This window comes from Lethenteron reissneri, chromosome 40 (genome assembly GCF_015708825.2).
Source record: "Lethenteron reissneri isolate LAM-NWPU_2019-01 chromosome 40, ASM1570882v1, whole genome shotgun sequence".
Taxonomy (NCBI): Eukaryota; Metazoa; Chordata; class Hyperoartia; order Petromyzontiformes; family Petromyzontidae; genus Lethenteron; species Lethenteron reissneri.
The window spans coordinates 12239287-12261556 of NC_083818.1; the positions used below are offsets into that span (position 1 = coordinate 12239287).

Here is a 22270-nt window from a genome sequence, read left to right on the forward strand (position 1 = left end):
GTCCATCCCCCATGGTCGTGGTGCTGTGCCGACCAGGCTGAGCGAGGTGGGGGTTGGCGGATCACGCGGCGAGCAATGAGACGTGCAATTCGCCGACTTGGGTGGTGAGGTGGCTGGAGGGGGCAACGGCCATCGTACATGCAGGGCCTGCTGTGCCCGCGCCTTGCCCTGGTAACTCTTGAGATCTCCAGAGCGAGGTAGCCGCAAGGAACCGGCACTGCAACTCTGTGCATTGGCATGGTGGGTGGCATACGACCGTGTGGTGGAAAATAGTTTTGTGCACCCTTGCCATTTAGGACTAAGAATTCCCTCCTGTCGCTTGACAAATTTTAGTTGCGGTGTGTTTGTGTTAATCAAGCTTGGTCTCCGTATTCCATCCGGGGTTAGCGCCGGAGGGACCGTGTGGGTGGACGTGGTGGAGTACAAGGGGAGACCTCCACCTCCTCCGCCATGGCAAGTATTGAGGTGTGAGCTGGGTAGGAGGGCACGAGCTAATGGAAGGGGAAAGAGCTAGGGCAAGGTGGCTTACGTGGAGTAGGATACGTTTCTAGCAAGGACTGGCATTGTTAACCATCCTGTGGAGTTCCCATATAACTTTTATTAAAATAAACGGCCTAAATTCAGATACAATGAGGAAATTACCAAGTACATTTCGTAATGTTTATCTCCCTCCGCAAAAGTGCAACCCTGATAACACATTGCATTCGTGACAACATGTCACAGCATCCACACACATCGCACACCGAGTGTGGCACACCCAGTGTTGGAAGACGTAGGAAACCACACGACTTCTTATTTCTGATGTGCCGGGGCAGCTTGTCTACTCCCACTCTTGAGGAGAAGTAATTGCACAAACCTTGCCTTGTGTAGTGCTTACAAGTACTCCCATTTCCATGATGAAGATGCCCTTGCCTTGTGTAGTGCTTACAAATACTCCCATTTCCATGATGAAGATGCAAGCGTAATTATCATGATCCTTACAGGCTGAGGCCAGTCAAATAAAACAACCGACCCGAAATAATCAAAGCTGCAGAAGCCGATGACTCGGAAGCACGGTGAGGCCCCACAAAGTAAATCAACCAAACATCTATGTTTTATATAGTCTCATATCTGGCAGAAAAAAACCCTAACAAATACCGGTCCCCTGCAAACCATTTATTGTACCACCAGGTGAGTAAACTCCATCGAAACCGCCACTGAAATACTGCTCCGAACACAAAGTTCTCATGCATGCACCTTCGCATTGTGCCATAGCTATACATTGCCCGTCCGTTTGAAACGCTTCCCTCTATTCAGTAGCTATAAAAAAAAATACGAGTGGATCCCAAACATGCACTGTATTATTAAGACGTTATACCTAAAAATGTCACACCATTAGGTTCTTTGAGCTGCTTGAAGACCGTGGCCCTTTGGAGGCCGTGGCGGCTCTCGCACCGCGTGCCGTGCGTCTGCACGTCAGCCGCCGGCGAGGCTGGAGGCTCATGGGGTTGTCTCATCGTCGAGGAAAGATCACGGCACGAGGGGGGGGGGGGTGAGGCTCTCCGGGCTGCTCGTGAGCCGAGCCTCGAGCGTGCGGCAGCGACGGATAGACCCCCTCAGACTCATTTCCAAACTTCTGTGTTCTTCTGGCAGGCCACGCTGCAGGGGGCGAGATGTTGAATGTTAACGGTGCAACTTTAGAGGCAAGAGCGCCCAGCTGGCGTCGCTGAGAAGCTGGGTTTGAATCCAGGTTTTGGACGCCTGCGAAAAAACCGGATTTCCAAGCAGTAGAGGGCTTGATGGTGGTCGCCAGTGACTGCGCAGTAAAATCGTCGCATTAAATTTAGTTGCACGCTTAATTGAATAAATTGTATAAATTACAGCTCTGAGAATTACTTATTTTAGTTTATGTGACGCCAGTCGAAATAAAACTGTGCATATAGATAGACAATCCAACTGTAACTTTAAGCGCAACCTCGAATTGTGAAAATGTCTCACGTCAAGAAGAGAGTGAAAATTGTGACTTCGACAGGTAATGTGAGTGCAAGGTGGAGGACCTCGGTTAAAGGGAACATTCGACTTCGTGAATTTCTGGCCCTCATGAACTCTCAGTGGCCAGGTTCAACATTCACTCGGCAACACTTACTTGAATCCAGAGTTCTTGAGTTCATTCAGATCAACGTCTGCACAGTTGATGACTGCGCCTGTAAGAGAAGTGTGGCAAGTGATACAAACTTATTTTGTGAAAGGCTGAACTCGATTAACGACAAGCAGTCTACTAGATGACCAGAGAAAGATTTTCAGTGAGTTATTATTCCCTCCAATGGCATATGGACATCACAAGCACGAACATAGACTTGGAACAAAAACTGAGTGCGCAAAGCAGCACGAAGAGATGCGTGTGCATACCGAAAGAGGAACACATGAAGCTGAGAACACACAAGAGAAACTGTAATGTGTGAAGTAAGCTGGATTGGGAAGGACCCATCATGGCTAGAAGGGATGACGGCCGATAGATGGAGACTGGTCATGGGATGGAATCCAAAGGCAGAAATGTGCCCAAAAGGATGACCACCGTGGCCATGGAGGTTTAAAGTCAGATGGCGTGTTGGAGCGAGATGGATCTTGGCATCGTGGGAACACGAGGCATGGTGAGGGCATGCCGAGGCCTTTGTCCAACAGACGAAGGCCTCGATGGCGATGATGGAATATTGGAGAAAAAAAGGCACATGCATTGTAACTAATAAATCACAAATACACTTGCTTCCCACATCACACACATTTCAGTTGAAATTCACGGACCTTATCAATGCATAAAGAATGTTGCTTTGTGGACAAGTAGGAGAAGTGTTACTTGTATATTTTTACATTATAATTCTCATTAGACACGTTAGCAAAATACCACAGGGCCACAACGTGTGCAGAGAAGGCTCATTGGTGGCGGGTTGCCGCCCTCACTGTCATCCTCTACCCAGAACCCCTCACTTTCCACTCTCCACCACCCAGATTTCACGTCTCTACTTCTCTTGAAAGTGGCGGGGGGGGGAGGGGTGCTCCCAAACACAAAGTCTGCTTAGGGCACGCAGTGGGGACCTCCAGTGCACGGAGGCGCTTCTGGGCATCTCACCTTCCTCGTATTCCTCCATTTCAATCGTGCCACGGTTGATGTAATTAATCGTCACGTCTGCAGCACAAACACGTCATCGGGTGCGCGGCACGGGACATCAGAATACATATTACAAAATGGCATGAGTACGGCAAGCAGCTTTATAATATCTCCCGGAGATTGTTTTTGTGATATTATCCCTCTCTTGCGCAGCCGATTTTTCTCGATCGGCTACCAATTTTCGACCATTCGCAAAAATACTCGGGAAAACGGGACCGAAACGCAGCGTCAGAATTATACGGAGAAAGCGGGTGTGCCGGATCGGTACCACTGGTGATATAGAGGGTCCTGGTGAGAATCTGTCCCTGCAGCTGCAGCAGCAGGGATCCGCTGGCAATCTGGAACGCCTTCCCACCGCGCGACGCGACCACGTCTAGCTGACCCTGGTTGGCGCCGCGCACGCCGATGGCCAGCATGCTCACGGCGTGCTGCTGCAGCAGCGCCGGCACCGCGGAGACGTCGTCGCTCGACGGGCCCCACGTCACCAGCACGATGCTCTGCGCAACAAGCGGATCCGTCGTTTACAGCGGGTTGTTGTGGGCCAAGTTGAGATGTCACTTGCCGTTGATGTTAGCCACGGCCGTGAATGAAACTCGGCGCTAACAGATTTTTAGTGAAGCTCGTCGGCGCTCCGTCGCTCCCCCTGTTCAACTTACGAGAGCGAGCAATGTAACAATTTACTTAAAAGGACGACACCAAATATCTAGGAGGCTCAACCAGGACCCTGGGAGAGCAGGAAGCCCCTCTGCATGTGAGCCCCGCCTCTCTTTCCACAGCCACGCCAACGACTGGCCCCTCGCATTGGGTCAGTGTCCCACTACTCAGGTAGCCCCTCTCACGCTTTCAATTCACCTCTCTGCTTCTTTCCTCGCACTGCTCCGCTTGAGAATTCCCTCCCATGTAATTGTTTTACAAATCCCTGACAAAGCATTCACTCTTATCTCATACAACTCAGTGCTACTAGTCGCGAGATCCGTTTGGCCTTTGTGCACTGCTCTCAGCAACTATGTTTAAAAAAAAAAAACACAGAAAATTCTGTAACTGCATGCGGCACCTTGGGTGTTTTGGGGGACTCTGCCGTCATGACGCTGTTGAGGGCGAATGCGAGGGCGGCGCCCGTGTTGGTGGCGCCACCCACGAGGCGCAAGCCACCGGCGAGCTTCGCCTCCAGCTGCTGCGCCGAGCTGAGCTCCCCGGGCACCACAAGGGTGGAGGGCGTCGCGCCGTAGAGCACCACGCCGAGGCGCGCGTGCCCCGCGCCCAGGCTCAGGCGGTGCGCCATGCTCACGATGAAGCGGCCCACGGCCTGCAGCTCGTCCGCCTTGACGGCGCCCGACGCGTCCACCACGAACACGATGCTCGCCGGCTCCTCTGCAAGGGACGACGGCACGCGTGAGCTCGTCTCGGACTGCGCTTTCAAAAGAGGCGCCGGCAAAGATTCGCTACTGTGCGTCCTTCCAACTCGGCCTGGGCGGTCGAACCTCTCTGAGCCGAACTTGGCAAGTGGAGCACGCGACCGACCTACGCAGTCTCTCAGTGGATTCATTTTATAAATTGGTTAAAGGAGACGGACTGATCTCCGCTAATTCTAAAATAATGCCCGCTTGCAGGCCGATGCTGTGCCAACACCTTGTGCCGCACAAGGATGTGAGGTGCTTTGAGTTGAGGCGTTTAAGCTGCGCCACTTTAGATGCAACTCCTGAACCGATTAGCACGGTTGGATACGTACGGTGCAAAATAAGTTCAACATACAACATGCATAAGTCTCTCCTGGATCAAATGAGCAATTTTTGCGGTGGCACTCAGTGGCCCAGAACCAGTGAGGGAAATTCCACATTTGCTTCGCAGGTGCTGCTTTTCTTTTAGGTTGACTGCTGCAATGGTATAAATGGAATGTTCGGCTGCTCGTTACTAATACACACGTAGAGGCCTTTTTGTGACTACCCCGGTATGACGGTCTCCCCGTGTCATGCGGGTCGTGGGGTTTGTGGGGGGGGGGGTATTGGTCATACTTTCCCACGCTGGTGGGCAGGGTGGCATCTGACTTGACACGGAAGCTGCGCCTGAAGCTACTCACCCGATAAGTAGATGGCATTGCCGGTGAGGCTGGCACTGTCGGACAGCAGAGCCTGGAAGCTGCTCCAGCTGCGCACCAGCGAGCCAGACGTGGCGATGGAACCCAGCGCCGCCGAGTCCTGGTATCCGGCTCCGAACGCCGACACGCGCACGCCCATCGTGCGCAACTGCCCCGCCGCCACGGCCACGTCGTCCTCAGACTTTCCTCCCATGATCACGTAAATCATCTGCACGCACGGACGGAGCCACCGCCCGCCCCACAGTGGTGAGCACTGGGTACTCGTTTGAGGCCAATTTTACCGAGCGGAGGCACGGCACCGTTTCAGATAATCGGTCACTGGTGTCGGCGGCCGTGAGCGGGAATTGAACTCGATTCGCCGGGTTGGTTGCAGCGCGCCGTGCGCACCTGCAGGGACTCCCTGCTGGATGCGTGAGCCCTTGTCCGGACGCAGGACGTCGCTGACCAGGAACTGCAGCGCGTGACCCAGGTTGCGAGCGCCACCCGGGTGGCCGAGCCGCTCGATGGCCGCCACGAGCTGCGCCTTGTCGCCAAAAGAGTTGAGGCCGACGCCGAGCCTGGGCGCGCCCCCCACCGTCACCACGGCGACACGCGTGGCCTCGGCGCGCACGTCCATGCCGGCCACGATGCGCGCGAGCGCCTGGCGCAGCAACGCGAAGTTGGCCGCTGACACGCCTGCCGAGCCGTCCACCACGAACACCAAGTCCACCTCGCGGTTCCCTGCGGCCGCTGCACTCCCAGACGCAGATACGGAGGCAACCCGGGCAGCGGTGCACCGCCGTCGTCAGCACTGGCCATGATCTATCCACTGCTGGATAAAGACCTCGTTATCGCCGTCTCTTACATTGTAGCAATCTGGGTTTCGACCCCTCCTGTCATTAAATTGTGGTTCGTTTAAATACAAACACAGATTTTGAAACGGATGCCAGTTTGGTTAACGAGAACGGTAGACGGTCGGGGGTGAATTGTGATTCTAAAGAAACTACATCCTGGGTAAATAATCAGTTATCATTTGCTTGGCACTCCGTTGTTAATTTCGACCATCGGCCATCGTCCCTTCCAGTCGATGGTCGATGATGAGGATGGTGATGATGAGGATGGTGATGAGGATGGTGATGAGGATGGTGATGATGAGGATGGTGATGATGAGGATGGTGATGATGAGGATGGTGATGGTGAGGATGGTGATGGTGAGGATGGTGATGATGAGGATGGTGATGGTGAGGATGGTGATGGTGAGGATGGTGATGATGAGGATGGTGATGAGGATGGTGATGATGAGGATGGTGATGATGAGGATGGTGATGGTGAGGATGGTGATGATGAGGATGGTGATGGTGAGGATGGTGATGGTGAGGATGGTGATGGTGAGGATGGTGATGGTGAGGATGGTGATGGTGAGGATGGTGATGATGAGGATGGTGATGATGAGGATGGTGATGATGAGGATGGTGATGGTGAGGATGGTGATGAGGATGGTGATGATGAGGATGGTGATGATGAGGATGGCGATGGTGAGGATGGCGATGATGAGGATGGTGATGGTGAGGATGGTGATGGTGAGGATGGTGATGATGAGGATGGTGATGATGAGGATGGTGATGATGAGGATGGTGATGATGAGGATGGTGATGATGAGGATGGTGATGGTGAGGATGGCGATGGTGAGGATGGTGATGATGAGGATGGTGATGATGAGGATGGTGATGGTGAGAATGGTGATGGTGAGGATGGTGATGAGGATGGCGATGATGAGGATGGCGATGATGAGGATGGTGATGATGAGGATGGTGATGATGAGGATGGTGATGGTGAGGATGGTGATGAGGATGGCGATGATGAGGATGGCGATGATGAGGATGGTGATGATGAGGATGGTGATGATGAGGATGGTGATGGTGAGGATGGTGATGAGGATGGCGATGATGAGGATGGCGATGATGAGGATGGTGATGGTGAGGATGGTGATGATGAGGATCTCGAGCTGGGCAAATGGCAGAGTCTGACTCACCCGGGACGACGACCTTGGGCTGAACGGTGGCGGTTGGGGCGACAGCTGGAACAATAAACACTGTCGTGTGAATCATTGCGCTTAGACACAGACAGTTCAACAAAGTAGGCACAAGCTCACAGTGAAAATATACAACATTGTCCAGAGAGCACGTATTCATCCCGAGTAATTATGGAGCGGTAAACACCAGTGCGGGAACTCACTTGGCACAGCTGTTGCCACTGAGAAGAAAAAAAGAAAATAACACAAAACGTTTGTAAACAGACTTCTGCAATGCAGTAAACCAAAAATATTTAACCATCCAGTTAAATAGACATCCGTGTTTTTAGTAGTTCAGTAATCTAAACGGTTTCCTCGTTCATTTAACATCGGTAATTTTTACAGTACAGTACTGGCAACTTGTTAGCCGGGGCTGCCACGGGAACGGGAGTGGAGTCAAGGATGTAATGCAAGGGGAGAAGAGAATGGTACGGGAGAGGGAAGAGAGAGAACGGGGAATAGGAGGAAATGGAGAAAGAGCGGAGGAACGGGAGTGTAGGGTCAGGAGAGATGAGAATGGGGAGGGAGGCAGCATCAAGGCCTCGATGCTGCTGCTGCTGCACGAAGTGGAGTCTGTTCTCACAGTGGGCGGGGAGAGGGGAGGGATTCAGAGTGGGGATGACCACGCAGAAGCTGCGTGATGTAAGGGAGACTTGAGCTGATTTAGAAATATAGGTTGTGTTGCTGTTAATTGATTCTGCTTATGTCTCCACTGATTGCTCCGGGACACCTGTGACACTGAGACGTTTCATTTCACGGCGAGGGCTCTGGTGACCTATGTGCAGAGTGGTTACAATCGACACTTTTACAACAGGGGGAACTTGAGGTGGAAGACACCAAGTGGGACAGCGGGGAAGGGTGGTGGAGCCCCCTCGAGAAGACTAAACTCGCCACCACGCGTGCGTGGACAAAGGAGGCTATGCAAGGGTTACAGTGTATCTCGAATTAAAACATCGGAGCACGCGACTGTGATGGCAAGAGAGATGGCACACAGCTGTAATTCAGCACTCTGCTTTCGTGTAGCTCGGTTAGCAGGCCCCGGGGCAAAGATTGTGAAATTCCCTTCCTGTGGGTGTTGAGGTGCCGTGCCCTGGCGTGCCAGAAGAAGGCGATTCAGCAAAATGTGGACTTACATAATAATCTGTCCCTGCTGTACACGATAAGACGATTGTTCCTTCACACGTGTGGGTTTTCTCCGGGTGCTTCCATTCCACATCTATAAACTCTTGATAATGGCTGGAAAAATATCTTAATGTACAGTGGACCACAGAGCTTGGAAAATTAATTGTTGGTAGCGCTTGCTACCAACTAAACTATTTTTATTTTCCAGTTAAGGCCCACTGAGCTATATAACTCTTTTCAGAAGCGACCTGGCCACAATTGTTCGCTCAATGAAGTGTCATGTGAAAATTTATAGCAGCCAATTACTCTACACGCATGTTTCTAAATGTGGAGGGAAAAACTGGAGGACTTGGAGAAAAATCCACACGACTGCGGAGAAAACATGCAAACTCCAAAAATATACAGGCGTCAGGGTTGGGGTCGAACCCACCTCCTCCGGTATACCATGCGAGCTAATTAACATCTCGCCACCGTGGCTGCCTCCCTGCTCGTCAGTGGCTTCTCGTGCCTCTGAGTCGTCGTCTCTTGTTGAGAGTTAGCAAATACCTTTGGCATTGCAAGTTGGAATTATTATTGTGAAGAGGAGGAAGCTGCGATGGTTTGGTCCTGTCATTCAAACAACAGAGGGGGATTTTCAACACCACTCTGCAGCAATGGGCGGAGCCAGGATTTTTAGGTAGGGGGGGCAACCCTTCCAGCAATGCAAAATGATAGTTGTTAGTAAGTAAGGACTTGTCTCTTGCTTTTTATTCGACGCGATGGTGCAGCCATCGATCGAGGGTCGAATTCGAACCGCGTTGTGTGATCAGCATCGCGCTCGCTGAAGTTGAATGCCTTCAGGGAAGTCGTGTGCTGTATACGCAACTGCGCACAATTCTGTGAGTCACCGCTTTGCCGTTACTTATTGCCAATTATGGACTCAGACTATTGTCCTATCATCTCATAAGAGTCCCTGGGACATCATAATATGCTACACAGTGGCGGTCGAAAAATGCCGATTTATTACTAATAAACCCCAATGATCCGATCGAAATTAGGGATTTCGATCGGATCATTGGGGGGGGCACGTGCCACCTCAGCCCCCCCACTGGTTCCGCCAGTGCCCTGCAGGGTCCAGTTTAACGGAAACGACAGCTAATTTTATTTAATCCAGTACTGTATTCATTAATGTTTGTGCACTATCTAATTTCTTATGTCATGTGTTTTTTGAATATTTAGTTTTCTTCATCGTTTGTATGTTATTGCTTTTGTCATTTTGGTGACCCAGGTCCCTCTTCACAATTAGCCTCTTGAGTTCTCGCCCTGATAAACAAAATAAACTTTGAACGTGAAAAGGGATGAGGAAGAGAGGAAGGCCAAGGAGGGGCCGGGTGTGAACCGAGCGTCTTGGACAGGGAGCTCGGCAGCAGATGTTGCACAGATCGCAAAAGTCCTCAACAGGTGGGGTAAGTACATTTCCAAAGCATTCACAGGTGACCCCATGACCCCCACAGGGGACTGATGATGACGCCGTACGGGTTCCCCCTGCATCCCCACTACCGTGTACCACGCACGAGGGGCACAGGAACTCGTTTGGCCGCGTGATCCTGTCCCGCTGCGATCGGTGCCCGCGGGCGGTACGGTGCGCGTGAGACGGTGCGCGTGAGACGGAGCGCGTGAGACGGTGCGCGTGAGACGGAGCGCGTGAGACGGAGCGCGTGAGACGGAGCGCGTGAGACGGAGCGCGTGAGACGGAGCGCGTGAGACGGAGCGCGTGAGACGGAGCGCGTGAGACGGAGCGCGTGAGACGGAGCGCGTGAGACGGAGCGTGAGCGTTACCCGCGACGGGGCAGACGATCCACTTCTTGTCGCTGTCGTAGTTGGCGGTGGTGGAGCACCACCACTTGCCGTCGGTGCGGCCGTCCTGAGTGCAGCCGCTGTAACTCTGCCCCTTGTAGACGAACGGGAAGATGCATGACGGCTCCTCCGAGTAGCCGCCTGGCGACGGTGGCGGGAGAGGGTTCGTCGCGGGGGGGCGGTGCAGGTGGGGACCCGCGCGCACACAGGAGTGTGTAAGGACAGTCACGCACAGATGCACGGATGCCGACATCCCCGCTCAGCCCCGTGTACTCTAACAACACTCTTGTTGTTGTAACTTTATGACTCGTCCCTCCTGGACATTGTGAAAAAAGAACTGCATAGCTCATAGGATTTATCCAGGACAAATAGAGATTCTGTTACTAATAGCGGGGTGCCCTGCGAGCATCCAGATGGCAGAAGAGACGCAGTTTGTGTGGAGCTGTGTTTTATGAAATACATTGGTAGTTGTGTCACTATGGTATTGTGTTACCATGGTTATTGCATTAAGATAATGTGGTTATTGTGTTAATCTAGCTAATGAGTTACTATGGTTACTGCGTCACTGGTTGCTGCATAACTATAGTTACTGTGTTTTAATTTGGTTCCTTTGTTACTATCATGACTGCATTACTATGGTAACTGCATTACTACAGTTAGTGCGGTACTACAGTCATCGCTTCGGTTTACCGCGTCCCTACGGTTACCGTGCTACTCCCGCGCATCTGCCGCGTCCGCCGTGTTACCCGCGCGGCCGCAGAATCCGTATTTCTTGTCGGTGTTGTAGTTTGCCGTCGTGGCGCACCAGAGATGCGCGTCGGTGCGCCCCATCAGCGTGCACTCGTACACCGGCTTGTCGCCGTAGAGGAATGGGAACATGCAGTTGGCGCTGCCCCCGTTGCCGCCCGACGTCATCATGGCTGGGGGAGACAAACGCGCCGGGGACGTGCAGCAGTAGGCGCGGCCAGGTGTTAAGATTCTATTTGAATTGGTTACATGGATTTGAGTAAACTAGAATCGGTTTTAAATTACAAAAAATACTTTTGGGGCAAGTGCTGTTAGCGAGCAGCTACGAAGGCCGGCATGGCCTTCGTAGGTGCAAAGGGGTGGGTGGCCGGCACCATGCTCGGCCGATGTTTAAACACCGCATCAGGTACTCTTGCTGAGTCAACCCAGGGTAGCTCCAGGACCGGTTCAGATAATCGTCACTGGTGTTGGCCGTGAGCGGGAATCGAACTCCGGAAGCCGGGTTCGTAGAAGAGCATGCAAAACACTGCGCCACCACTCCCCTGTAAACCACGCTCCGTTTGCGACATCGCTGCAGCAGGAAGGGACCGCTCTACCACGGCTGGAGGAGAGGTCTGCGCTTGCGAGCACCGCGTGATTACCTTTGTTGGAGCAGTAGGCCCATCTCCGGTCGTCGTCGTAGTTGGCGGTGGTGGAGCACCACCAGCGGCCGTCGTCGCGGCCGGCCTGTGTGCACCCATTGTAGCTCAGCTTCGCGTACACGAAGGGGAAGACGCACAGCGGGGTCGGCCCCGTTGCCCGTGATTCCGAACTGCTCAAGCCAACGATGCCTGCATCAACCCCAGGGGAGGCAAAGTGTGAGTGGGTGCCGCCCCGGAGGCGAAGTGTGAGTGGGCGCCGCCCCGGCGTGCGTTACCAGCTGTTGTGCAGAAGCCGTATTTTCTGTCGGTGTCGTAGTTGCCGGTGTGGGCGCACCACCAGCGCCCATCAGTTCGCCCGTCCAGCGTGCACGTTTTGTACGTTTTTCCATTGTAGATGAACGGGAACACGCACGCCGTTCCTCCGTCGTTCCCCAGGGTTGTTGGCAGAGCTGTTGAATGATCGAATATTAACCAATGAATGCAATGGATTCACTGGTCACCAACAACGGAGTTTGAGTGAAGGGACTCCAAATGCGAGCCGCTGGCAACTGACTTCAGCACATGATGGCTTTGTGCCATCACAGCAGCAGGTGTCCGAGACTTGGGGGTATCATTGCATTGCGCAGTTGGAGATGCAAACAGGCGAGTGGCCCTGGCTCCAAAGTGACAAGCGCTGTCTTCCCCCCCCCCCGCACCGTGTATCGGCCGATGACTGTCAGCATCTCCCTCAAACCCGAGGCACGGGAGAGGGATGAGAATCGTCAGGTTTCCCAAGGTCGGCGAGATTGGTTAGATCAGTGAGGTTCGGGTTACACAGAGGCCGTCTCTTTAAGACCATCACGTGGTGTCACTTCTAAAATATAACTAATGGTGTTAAGCAAACTTAAATCCAAATCAAAACACGTTCCTTCGGAGTGGGCAGGTAGGAACTTGGTTGGACAGCGCATTCGTGCACGACAGACAAATATGCACGACAGACACATAATCCCTGGTGGGCAGTGTGGAACCTGTTGTTCCTACCTGTATAAAATATAACTTGACTTGAGGTAGCCAGGCAGCCAGCCAGGGAGCCAGCCCCCTTAACTATCGGCCCCTCCCCCTTGCTTAGGCCCCTCCCCTTACCCCCCCTCCCTTAGGCCCCTCCCCTGACCCCCCCTCCCTCAGGCCCCTCCGCTGACCCCTCTCCCTTAGGCTCCTCCCCTGACCACCCACCATATCCTTAGGCCCCTCCCCTGACCCCCCCCCCATATCCTTAGGCCCCTCCCCTGACCACCCCCCCATATCCTTAGGCCCCTCCCCTGACCCCCCCCCCCTCCCTTAGGCCCCTCCTCTGACCCCCCCCCCCTCAGGCCCCTCCCCTGACCCTCCTCCCTGAGGCACCTCCCCTCTCCGTACCCGGCAGTAGGTCTCCACCAATCAAAGAGCTGTTAATATTATATATTTATTTATGCACGACAGACAGACAGACAAACAAATAATCCCTGGTGGGCAGTGTGGAACATTGTTCCTACCTGTATTAAAATTAACTTAACAAGCCGGCTACTTGTGTAGGCCATCAGGCCTATGCTCCCGGCACGTTTGCTAAAACATAAACACCGCCACGGTGTACGCAGCCATGCTGGAGGAGAATTGGTCACGTCGTTGCCCAACATTGCCCGGGTCACTTGTAGACCGCAGTTAGGGTGGCACGTGATTAGTCGCCACAGTTAACAGCGAGATGTACACTGGATGTGGTGTGGTGGTGGGTCCAGAAATATATTTGTTTCCTGCCCGGATAAGACCCGGTTGGAACAAACCCCGCCTGGCACGCCAATTACCGTGGAAGGAGCAGTAGCCGTAGGAGCCGTCGGTGTTGTAGTTGGCAGTGGTGGCGCACCACCAGCGGTTATCGCTGCGCCCGTCCAACGTGCACGAGTCGTAGTTGCGTCCGCCGTAAATGTAGGGGAACACGCACGGTGCCCCGCCCGTGTCCCCGCCTGCGGGAACCGGGGCACGACGGGGTCAGCGGAGACGCACGCATAGCAGCGCCGCAGCCGCTGCCCATGGACGAAGTCGAACGGCCATGCTCGCAAGTCAGTGGTTGGGCCCTCTTGTTGTGATGCCTGGCGGGAAGAGCTGGTCACGTCACCATCACCAGCAAGGGGGAAGGTTACCGGGAAAGGAACGCGGCTCGAAGCGTGGGGCGGATCTCACATCTGGTGGTTGTACCGACCCAGTGGTGAAAATTCCCATGCTGGGGGACAGTATATCCAAAATACAACTTGATGATGGGCCGAGTTAACCCTCTACTAGAACTTAAACTTTCAACCTGAAGTTGAGTGCTCTAATCACAATGTCCACCCAGCTAATGCCACATTCGCCCTGAACACTACCTTACACTCACAATATAACTGACTGGCTTTCGGGATGATCAACAGATCTTAGGACATGATCTCAGGAGCACGGTGCCTCTTTGTGGCGACAGGGTTAAGGAAACCGAAGAGATATGGCACACTGACCTTGAAAGATGGCAAGAGCTTTGATAGCACACGATAGACGATTGCCCAGAGAGTACCGCTTTCTTGAGGGTGACCAAAATTGAGTGGCCACATTGTGTGAGCGTATTATCAGGTTAATCGTGTGGCCAAGAAGCCAGCATGGGTTATTTTCAAACAAGTCCTATGTTCATAATATAGTTTTTTTTGGGTTAGATCGCGTAGATATAAATGTGTTGTAAATGTAGTGCCTGAAATACGCGCCATACGTGGGAGTGGGTGTACGCGCGCGCAGAGTACAGTGGGAGCAAACAAGGTCGAGGCTGTTATTGTCGTTAGGCGTGAGGAGAAGGCCAGAGACGGGTAGGGGGCAATTAAGGATACAGGACGCTGATTGGCTGGGAGTTGTTATTGTCCAAATGTGGTTCCACGCTATCTGAGGACAGTAACAGGTGGTAAGGGGCGATTAAGGACGCAGGGCACTGATTGGCCGGGAAGTTGATGTTGTCACTAAGTAGCGCCGTGTTGTCTGGAAAACGGGGCAGGTGCAAGCGGGTATATTGGAGATTAATTGGCTTGGGGATAAAGAGAGGGGGTTTTGAAGGAGATGAGAGTTCGCGCCTGGGAAGAGAAGAAGGATGTTGGAGCTGAAGCAGCGAAGCCAGAAGCTGTGGAGAAGTATAGGGTAGCAGTGGAGAAGTATAGGGTAGCAGTGGAGAGGTATAAGGTAGCAATGGGGAAGCCAGCAGAAAGCGGCTGGAGTGTGGCGGAGAAGCCGAAAGAGATACGGCTGAGTGTGACGGGGGAGCCGATAAAGAGCGGCTGAACTGTGACGGAGAGAGTGGAGAGGAGAGTCGACGGAGGAGAGAGCGCTGGAGGGATGTTGATTGGTGTTGGCTGGAGGATCGTTGATCGGTATTAGCGAAATAAAGTGAGAGAGGAAAGCAAGAAGTTGTCGTGTCGAGTCGAGCACTACATACATATAAATGTGCCGACACTGCCGTAAAAACGTTAGTAATTGGCTGTGTCGGGTGGTGGCGGGTTTAACGACACATTTATATTTACGCGATTTAACCCAAAAAACCTCTATTAAGGATATTTGTCGCAAAAGCCTACATGTTAACGTCCTATGTTGGTCATGAGGTTTTCATTTCCAGGACGGGGATGGTAGGCGATGTGTAACGCACGAGCCAGTGAGTGAATGTACAGCCACGAATGCATTCACTCACGAGAACTCAGCAGGGCTTGGGAGGCAAAAACTAAAACAAGAAACGGAATCCACACGGGCCACAGCGAAGGGGTGTTGTGGAGAGAAAGGGAATCTGATTAAGCAGGCAGTGGTCACGTGTGGTATGCAGAAGCGGTTCGATGAAAAACGATATGGGTGAAACGGCATCAATTTTAGTCCATTGGGAGCAGTTAGAATGAGTACTTGAGTCATGAACCACAAAGGCAGCGTCAGCGTGCACGTGAGGATAATGCTGATGATTAAACTTGAGACCCGTACAGGAAATATCCCAACCGGCATAAATGGTTTAGGAAGACGCCCGACCTCCAGGAGTGGCTTACTTCTGTGTCGTTTCGACAGCACGTGGGACAATTGACCACCTTCTCGCAGCTCGACCTCATTCTCCTGTTAAGGCACACACACACAAGACAAAGATCCCCCCTCCCCCCTATAACCTTAAACAACTTTTGGGGCAAGTGCTGTTAGCAAGCACGTCTCAAAGCCGGCACGATATACAAAGGTAACCAGCACCACGCCCAACCGCCTTTATCTCCCCAGTGGCGATGTTTACAACGCACAGAGTTCTAATTTGAGGCTGAGTCGACATAGGGGAGGCCCAAGACCAGTTCAGGTGATTATCACTGGTGTTGGCTGTGAGCGGGAATCGAATTCGGGTTACTGGGTTCTTAGCACAGCGCGCTAACCAGGTGCATCACGTGCATGGGTACCTGTTGTACCTGTCCACCTGATGTACCATTGTACCTGTTGTACCCGTGTACACCCGTGTGCTTGTGTACCCGCGTACCTCTCTGAAGGGGCTAGCAGATCCCAGACGCGTGTTCACCACCACCCCAGCCACCCACACGAGCAGCAGCCACAGCGACATCGCCACTGCACAACTCTGCTGCGTCAAGGTGCCCGTCCTCAACTCTCTACACTTGACACACTGCGTTATATATACACACGCTCGCACACACACACGCTCGCACGCACGTGCTCACACAAGTGTGTGCGTGCGTGTGCATGTAGCAAACTGGTCATTATTATGGACAGACGCGCAAAACCGCTGACGGAATAGTGATGTGTGCTGATGGTTTTATGGTCGCCCCAGCGACAAGATGTAAATAAGGCTGCCCTCCTCCTCGTGTCGATTCCCAGGAGGTAATTTCGCTCATGAGCACGAGCCCAGAGCCCAGTGAGTGTCTGTTTCTTGAATGAGTCCGATTTGGGGTGAATCCCAGTAAAAGAAAAACCACTGCCATGTCACGACACCAATCAGCTGCTTTGAGAGCTTGGAAAGTTCACGCTCCAGAGCAGAGCGAGGTCCACGTGCTCCACACGTGGTCCTGCCAGTGCAGGCAGAGCTCCGCTTAACAATCACGGAGTGCGGTGGCTTCACTCCCACGGGACACAATCGTCAGGTTAGAGCAGTGGCGCAGTGCTTATTCTTTCCTGGACATGGCCCAACATCGGTGGTAAGTGATATCGGGACCGGCCCTTGCCGGGTGGTGGTGACGATGCTGCAGGTGCCCTGTAATCCAACACCGTTGTGGTAGCAGCGAGAGTTGGTGGATCACTACACACATGTTGTGAAACTCTTCCCGTGGACGTCGAGGAGGTTGACGTACCCTGGCTCGCCAGGAGAATTCGGTACAGCAAGTGTGAACCCAACCTGTTCAGTTTGTATTGGATAGAGTGACGAGATAGCGCTGCCCTCCTCGGGTTTTCTCCACGTGCTCCGGGTTTTCCTCCCACGTGTATTAACACTCATATTAATATATAAGAGGACTACAGAGCCAGGGCAATTGTTGGTACAGTGTAGCACTGGCTCATCGCCTTTGCCACTGGTCTGTGGTTCCTCCTCGATTCCCCGAGTCGTTCTTTCCCCTTTTGAGAAGGAAGCGAATACCACGTGGCGCGTTGTGAGTCGAGATGATTAACTTGTGATTTAACCGTGTTTTTTTAACCCTCCACAAGATCTTCCATTGACTTGAATTGTTCAGTTGAGGCAGAAATTACATTGATGTAATCGCCTATGTTGATATTTTCTGCCAAATGTGATTGCCAGACAAAATATAACGCTTGTGGGTGCAGATTATTAATTTCCCAGGGCCTCCATGCCTCGCGGCAATTAATGTTCTAGTTGTTGCGCCAGGTGCTGTTAGGTGAAGTTCATGAATTTTAACGTGCTTGCAAGCCGGATGACAATGATTATTTATTGTAATTTGTCAATCTTCTGGATGAAGGTCTCCCCATGCCGTGTAGGTCATGGAAGGTTTTTTTTTAACCATACTTCACCGTGCTGGTGCAAAGACCGGTTCGGATATCGCTCTGCATTAACATTAATAATGCATGCATTGATACATTATTTTAATGAATTTAGGGCTCTTTATGAAGATTACAGGTGTAATCTTTGAACATTCATCAATGATGTTTTGTTTCAATTCAGTATATTTTCTTTCCATTTAGAAATTTCATCTGAGAATGAGGAAGAAAAGTAAATGTTAATCATAGAGTAAAATTATGACTTCACCAATTAAAATGTTTTAATCAGTGTTAAAACAAATATAATGTAACATATGCCCAATTTTTGCATTTGAATAATGCAAATAAGGCCACACACGTGGACGACACCCCCAGCAGGTTTGAGCGTGTTGCTGCTGACAGTGCTCTTTGAGTCAGCAGGGCTCTTGACATCTGAAAATTGCCACGCCTAAAACGTGGCACGCCCTTGACTCCTGCACCAGAGTATAGTGGAAATTGGGATTGTTTGACTCAATAATCACCAAAAACAATAATGTATTGCATTGAGTTTTTACGATTTGGAATCTGCCTTATTGTGAGCCCCATGATGGCCAGAGTTTTGGTAAAGAAATCAAATCAAAGGTCACAGTGATGTCCTGCTGCATTGGTGCTCATCTGCTGTTTACAACCCTGCAGAGCTGGTGGCGGATTTTCCACATTCCTATGGCTGGGCGAGTCTATCCATAGGGCAGCAACTGTTGGCTTCCCCACGAAGTGGTACTCGTTTAATCGACCCGAGAGATGATGGACTGTTCATATAAATAGTTATAGCGTCTACACGCGACTGCATCTTAAGAAGTAAAAATAGTTATAGATTTGAAGCTTTCGTGACTGCAATGATTCATATTCTTAGGTTTTTTCGGTAAAGTCACGTAGGTACGTGACTTTACCGAAAAAAACTAAGAATAAGTAAAAATAGGCATATAGTTTACACAAACAGTATTGTGTTGTGTATTTTATTTGAAAAGAGACAGTCATATGTAGCATTGAAGGTCTAGAGCCAAACAGGGGAAGAGAGATGCGAGAGCACGGACGACTGGGGGAAGGGAAAATAAACCATCCCATCCATCGTCCCAAACACCAGAGCACAGTTCGACTTGCCCACATCCATCTCTTAACTGGGACATTGATCAGCACCTCCCAGCCAGGACAGCTGGAGGCACCGCACCTCCTGCCGCACACGCTTGTTTGTTATCAACCCCAGATGTTGCCAATTACCTATCATCACTTGTGCCACCTGTTTTTAACGTGCAGTTAACGGTGATCGTGGGGAGTGTTATTTTGCCTCACTGCCAATGCACTCATTTTATTTATAATAAAATCCCCAAGTTTGGATGTTTAGATCAAAATGAAAGAAGGGGTTTGTTGCAGACACTGGTGTCGTGAGTGAAGTCCGCCCCCTGCAGACAGAAAAAGCCTTCAACACCCCAGGCAGTCTCCCATCCAAGTACTAACCAGGCTCGAGCATGCTTAGCTTCTGAGATTGGGCAAGATCAGCTCGTAATCATAGACGAGGACACGTTTTGGTTTCAAGCTATTAATGTATTTATTCCATCTCTCTCAGACGCACAACCAGCACGGGGTGCCGTATCGCTCTACGTGCTACTGTGCGACACAGCAATGGGTACTGGATACACATCTCTGTGGGCTCTATGAGACTGTGAGGTTTGCATTCGTAGCCCTTGAGAGCCAACCAGATGAGCTAAACTAAACGCGACAGAGCTGAGACCGAGTCCTCATCCGTACAGGTGGCATTGAAAGGAGAGAGACGAATTCCCCATTTTTCCGTCTGCAGGCGTCGGCTATAACATTGCACGCCACCCTGAAGCGCCAAATATAACGGAGACAATACACAACAGAGTCTCAACGACCTCACTTTGGTGGTGCACGAAAATGTAATGGTAAATGCACTGGAAAGGCTGAACTGAATATACAGGCGTGTAAAGAGGCAACACACTTTTTGCATTCGTACTTTATTTTCATTGGCGTTGCTGAGCATTGCCCTGCTGTAAATGTTTTAGTTTCAACGCTTATTCAAGGCAGTCTTTGCATATATTACAGTAGTGCATTTTCAGAAAAAAATTAAGTATTATGCCTGTTTAAGAGTTTACTTTTGGTTGCTATGATTTGCTTTGCAAGACAAATAGGTTACAAAATCTAAATGCAGTTAATTAGTGGATATTTAATTATGATACATATTCAGATAAAGTGTGGGGACTCGCACTTCCAAGTTGCCTGGGCCAAATACCCTCAGGAGGGGCCTCTGCTGAGCCCTCTCGTGAGCTCCTCCAGTTGAGGGCCTTGTGCCAGAAATTTCATGGCTGCACCTTTACCTTTGTAGCCTTTTTACATTTCCGAATTTTTTTTTTTTTTACACACAACCTTTCCACGCGTCCTGCGGTACAGAGAACAGCGTTAAAACAAGTGGCAACGCAGCGGCGTCCTCGCCCCGACTCGCTGGGTCACATCTCTCACTGACGTCAGGCGCCGGGCCCCTCTGCTGCAGGCAGCGGCGTGGCCCTCAGCAGCACAGCGACAGCCTCCGTTGCGTCGCCGCTCCGCAGGGACAGCGACACGGACGCGGACGCTGGCGCCCACGGCTGCAACACAACGCCCCGCTGCACCTCACTGTGTGCCTGCACGCTTGGCAACCCCTACCCATTTGAAGCAGATGGCTACTGATTATATTTATCCCGCATGCTTATATTTACTACGTACTGGTTTATAATATGTTTTTATTGACACGTGTGCTGCACTAGTGAGCGACGTTAATGGAGTCACTATGGCGTTTAGCGCTAGCGACTGATAAGAAAGTGGAGCTGCGAGTGTTAAAGCTTCTCGCTGGCACCAGGGTATGTTACGGCATGGAAAGGGAGCCCTCGCGGGCTTAGTCCCGGTGGACGTTAGAAGGGGGGTAGGGAGGATGTGGCAGGTGGTTGAACCCAAGAGGGACAGGTGGCGTGGTTCGATTACCTTCTAGGAAGATCGAGAAGGAGGCAGGGCCAAGGGCAGGGGAGGCCACGCTCAGCAGAGGATGAGAAGGGGCCCTGAGGGCCGAGGGTGGCCGTCTACAGGAATGGGACCCGCCGTGCTACACTTCGCTACACTTCGCCGCTCTTCAGTCTTGGGTCTTCGCTCCTCACGTTCAGCATCGTGGGTCAGGCAGTATGAGAACTGACTCACCCCGTTATGTAGTGACCTCGTTGTGGTCTCGTACCCCGTTGTAGTCTAGTTACCCCATTAGGGTCTAGTTTAACCCCATTAGAGTCTAGTTTAACCCCATTAGAGTCTAGTTTAACCCCATTAGAGTCTAGTTTAACCCCATTAGAGTCTAGTTTAACCCCATTAGAGTCTAGTTTAACCCCTTTAGGGTCTAGTTTAACCCCATTAGGGTCTAGTTTAACCCCATTAGTCTAGTTTAACCCCATTAGAGTCTAGTTTAACCCCTTTAGGGTCTAGTTTAACCCCGTTAGGGTCTAGTTTAACCCGTTGTGATTTATGTAAGTCGAGAAATAAACATGTTGCCTCCCTGTGAAGTGTGTGCTTCCCGTGAAACCACTACACGAGTATCGAATTGGCACATTCTGTTTACATGACAAACCTTACTAATTGGCTGTGTCGGGTGGTGGCGGGTTTAACGACATGTACATATTTACGTGATCTAACCCAAAAAAACTTGTATTATGGAGGATATTGGTCGCGAAAACCTAAGTGTTAAGGCAAATAATATGCGTACACTTTTCATAATTGACTCAATTCTTGCACTTATAATTCGATGCGTGTATCACGAGCGTAAGAATCTATTTGAATTGATGCACTGTTAAGTGCGTGACATCCACGGTGGGTGGGTGCATTTGTGTACGCCGAGGGCGGTGTTTGGTTATTGCGGTGGCGCCGGTGGTGAACTCACGTCTTGTCCGTCCACTGGGCTCCAGGTCACGCACACGCTCTTCTTGTGCCCCGCCTCCACGCTGCCTCGCACGGGCTCCACCGTGAAGCCCTTGGCACGGGCCTCGGCGATGTTGTCAAAAATAAACTCTCCGCCCTGACAAAGAAACCACGCTAAGAACATAATAATCGTACGTATTCGTGTCCATCATCATCACGGTCCATGGGCAGATAGCCTGTAGGTGTGCACTGCAGATTTCGTCATTTGTTTTCACAGCAACAAGGAGGCCCTTATCAGTTGATTGATAGTTGATAATACTTCATCATGCTGGTCAGTGTAGGGTTTGGGTGAATGTGGGCTGCATGGACATGGGAGCATAGGAGTACAGCACAGTAATGTTTTTTGCTGCATTGCCCACCACCCGCAATATATTTAATGAAAATGTGTCAGGGTGAGTATTCCTGCCACTCGTCATGTAGAGCAACATGGAGAGGATAGAGCGAGTTGGCCACCTTTCTGCTGCTCGACTGTGCAGGGCACACACAGCCCACGAAGAGCTCTCGAGTGACCGGGCTGAAGCCGTCGTCCGTCTGGGTGCTCCTCATCGTCAGCAGGAACGGCTTCACAGTCGCCGCTACATCTACCCGGGCAGCACCAACGTGGTGGTGATAGTGAGTACAGCGGTCCGCTTGGTATGTGAGCATCTGACAAGCCAGGGATTGTCAAATTCCAGTCCTCG

At 51.5% G+C, this 22270-nt stretch overlaps 3 protein-coding genes across 9 annotated transcripts in view; all 3 read right to left on the reverse strand.

The window, feature by feature from the left end:
• Positions 1 to 591: 591 nt before the first annotated feature.
• LOC133352412 (cuticlin-6-like) lies at positions 592 to 5446 on the reverse strand. The gene is made up of 6 exons (XM_061568034.1): positions 5223 to 5446; positions 4200 to 4516; positions 3414 to 3642; positions 3107 to 3163; positions 2126 to 2183; positions 592 to 1638 (listed from the first exon to the last, which is right to left on the reverse strand). The coding sequence occupies exons 1-6, from the start codon at positions 5431 to 5433 to the stop codon at positions 1602 to 1604; spliced, it is 909 nt and encodes a 302-aa protein (XP_061424018.1). The 5' UTR covers positions 5434 to 5446; the 3' UTR covers positions 592 to 1601.
• LOC133352372 (matrix metalloproteinase-9-like) lies at positions 5445 to 16251 on the reverse strand. Its single transcript, XM_061567967.1, has 11 exons — positions 16144 to 16251; positions 15680 to 15743; positions 13454 to 13612; positions 11912 to 12085; positions 11637 to 11825; positions 10995 to 11168; positions 10231 to 10389; positions 7455 to 7472; positions 7252 to 7296; positions 5600 to 5969; positions 5445 to 5448 (listed from the first exon to the last, which is right to left on the reverse strand). Exons 1-11 carry the CDS (start codon positions 16222 to 16224, stop codon positions 5445 to 5447), a joined length of 1437 nt encoding a protein of 478 aa, XP_061423951.1. The 5' UTR covers positions 16225 to 16251.
• Positions 16252 to 20025: 3774 nt separating this feature from the next.
• The window catches only part of CFAP74 (cilia and flagella associated protein 74), a 28977-nt gene continuing 26732 nt past the window's right edge, over positions 20026 to 22270 (reverse strand). For all 7 annotated transcript variants that reach the window (XM_061567867.1, XM_061567868.1, XM_061567866.1 and 4 more), the window contains 3 exons: positions 22044 to 22171; positions 21553 to 21687; positions 20026 to 20242 (listed from right to left, as the gene is read on the reverse strand). In XM_061567867.1, coding sequence (XP_061423851.1) covers positions 20123 to 20242; positions 21553 to 21687; positions 22044 to 22171 — 383 coding nt within the window. In that variant the 3' untranslated portion in view covers positions 20026 to 20122. The remainder of the gene's footprint in view (positions 20243 to 21552; positions 21688 to 22043; positions 22172 to 22270) is intronic.

Coding starts and splice junctions, on each gene's coding strand:
- LOC133352372 (XM_061567967.1), bottom strand. CDS start 16,224: ATGTCGCTGTGGCTGCTGCTCGTGTGGGTGGCTGGGGTGGTGGTGAAC. Junction 11,826..11,911: donor CGGCTTCTGCACAACAGCTG/GTAACGCACGCC, acceptor GGGTTGATGCAG/GCATCGTTGGCTTGAGCAGT. Junction 11,169..11,636: donor GGCCTACTGCTCCAACAAAG/GTAATCACGCGG, acceptor TGTCTCCCCCAG/CCATGATGACGTCGGGCGGC.
- LOC133352412 (XM_061568034.1), bottom strand. CDS start 5,433: ATGGGAGGAAAGTCTGAGGACGACGTGGCCGTGGCGGCGGGGCAGTTG. Junction 2,184..3,106: donor AATGGAGGAATACGAGGAAG/GTGAGATGCCCA, acceptor CTTCTCTTACAG/GCGCAGTCATCAACTGTGCA. Junction 1,639..2,125: donor CTCAAGAACTCTGGATTCAA/GTAAGTGTTGCC, acceptor CGCCCCCTGCAG/CGTGGCCTGCCAGAAGAACA.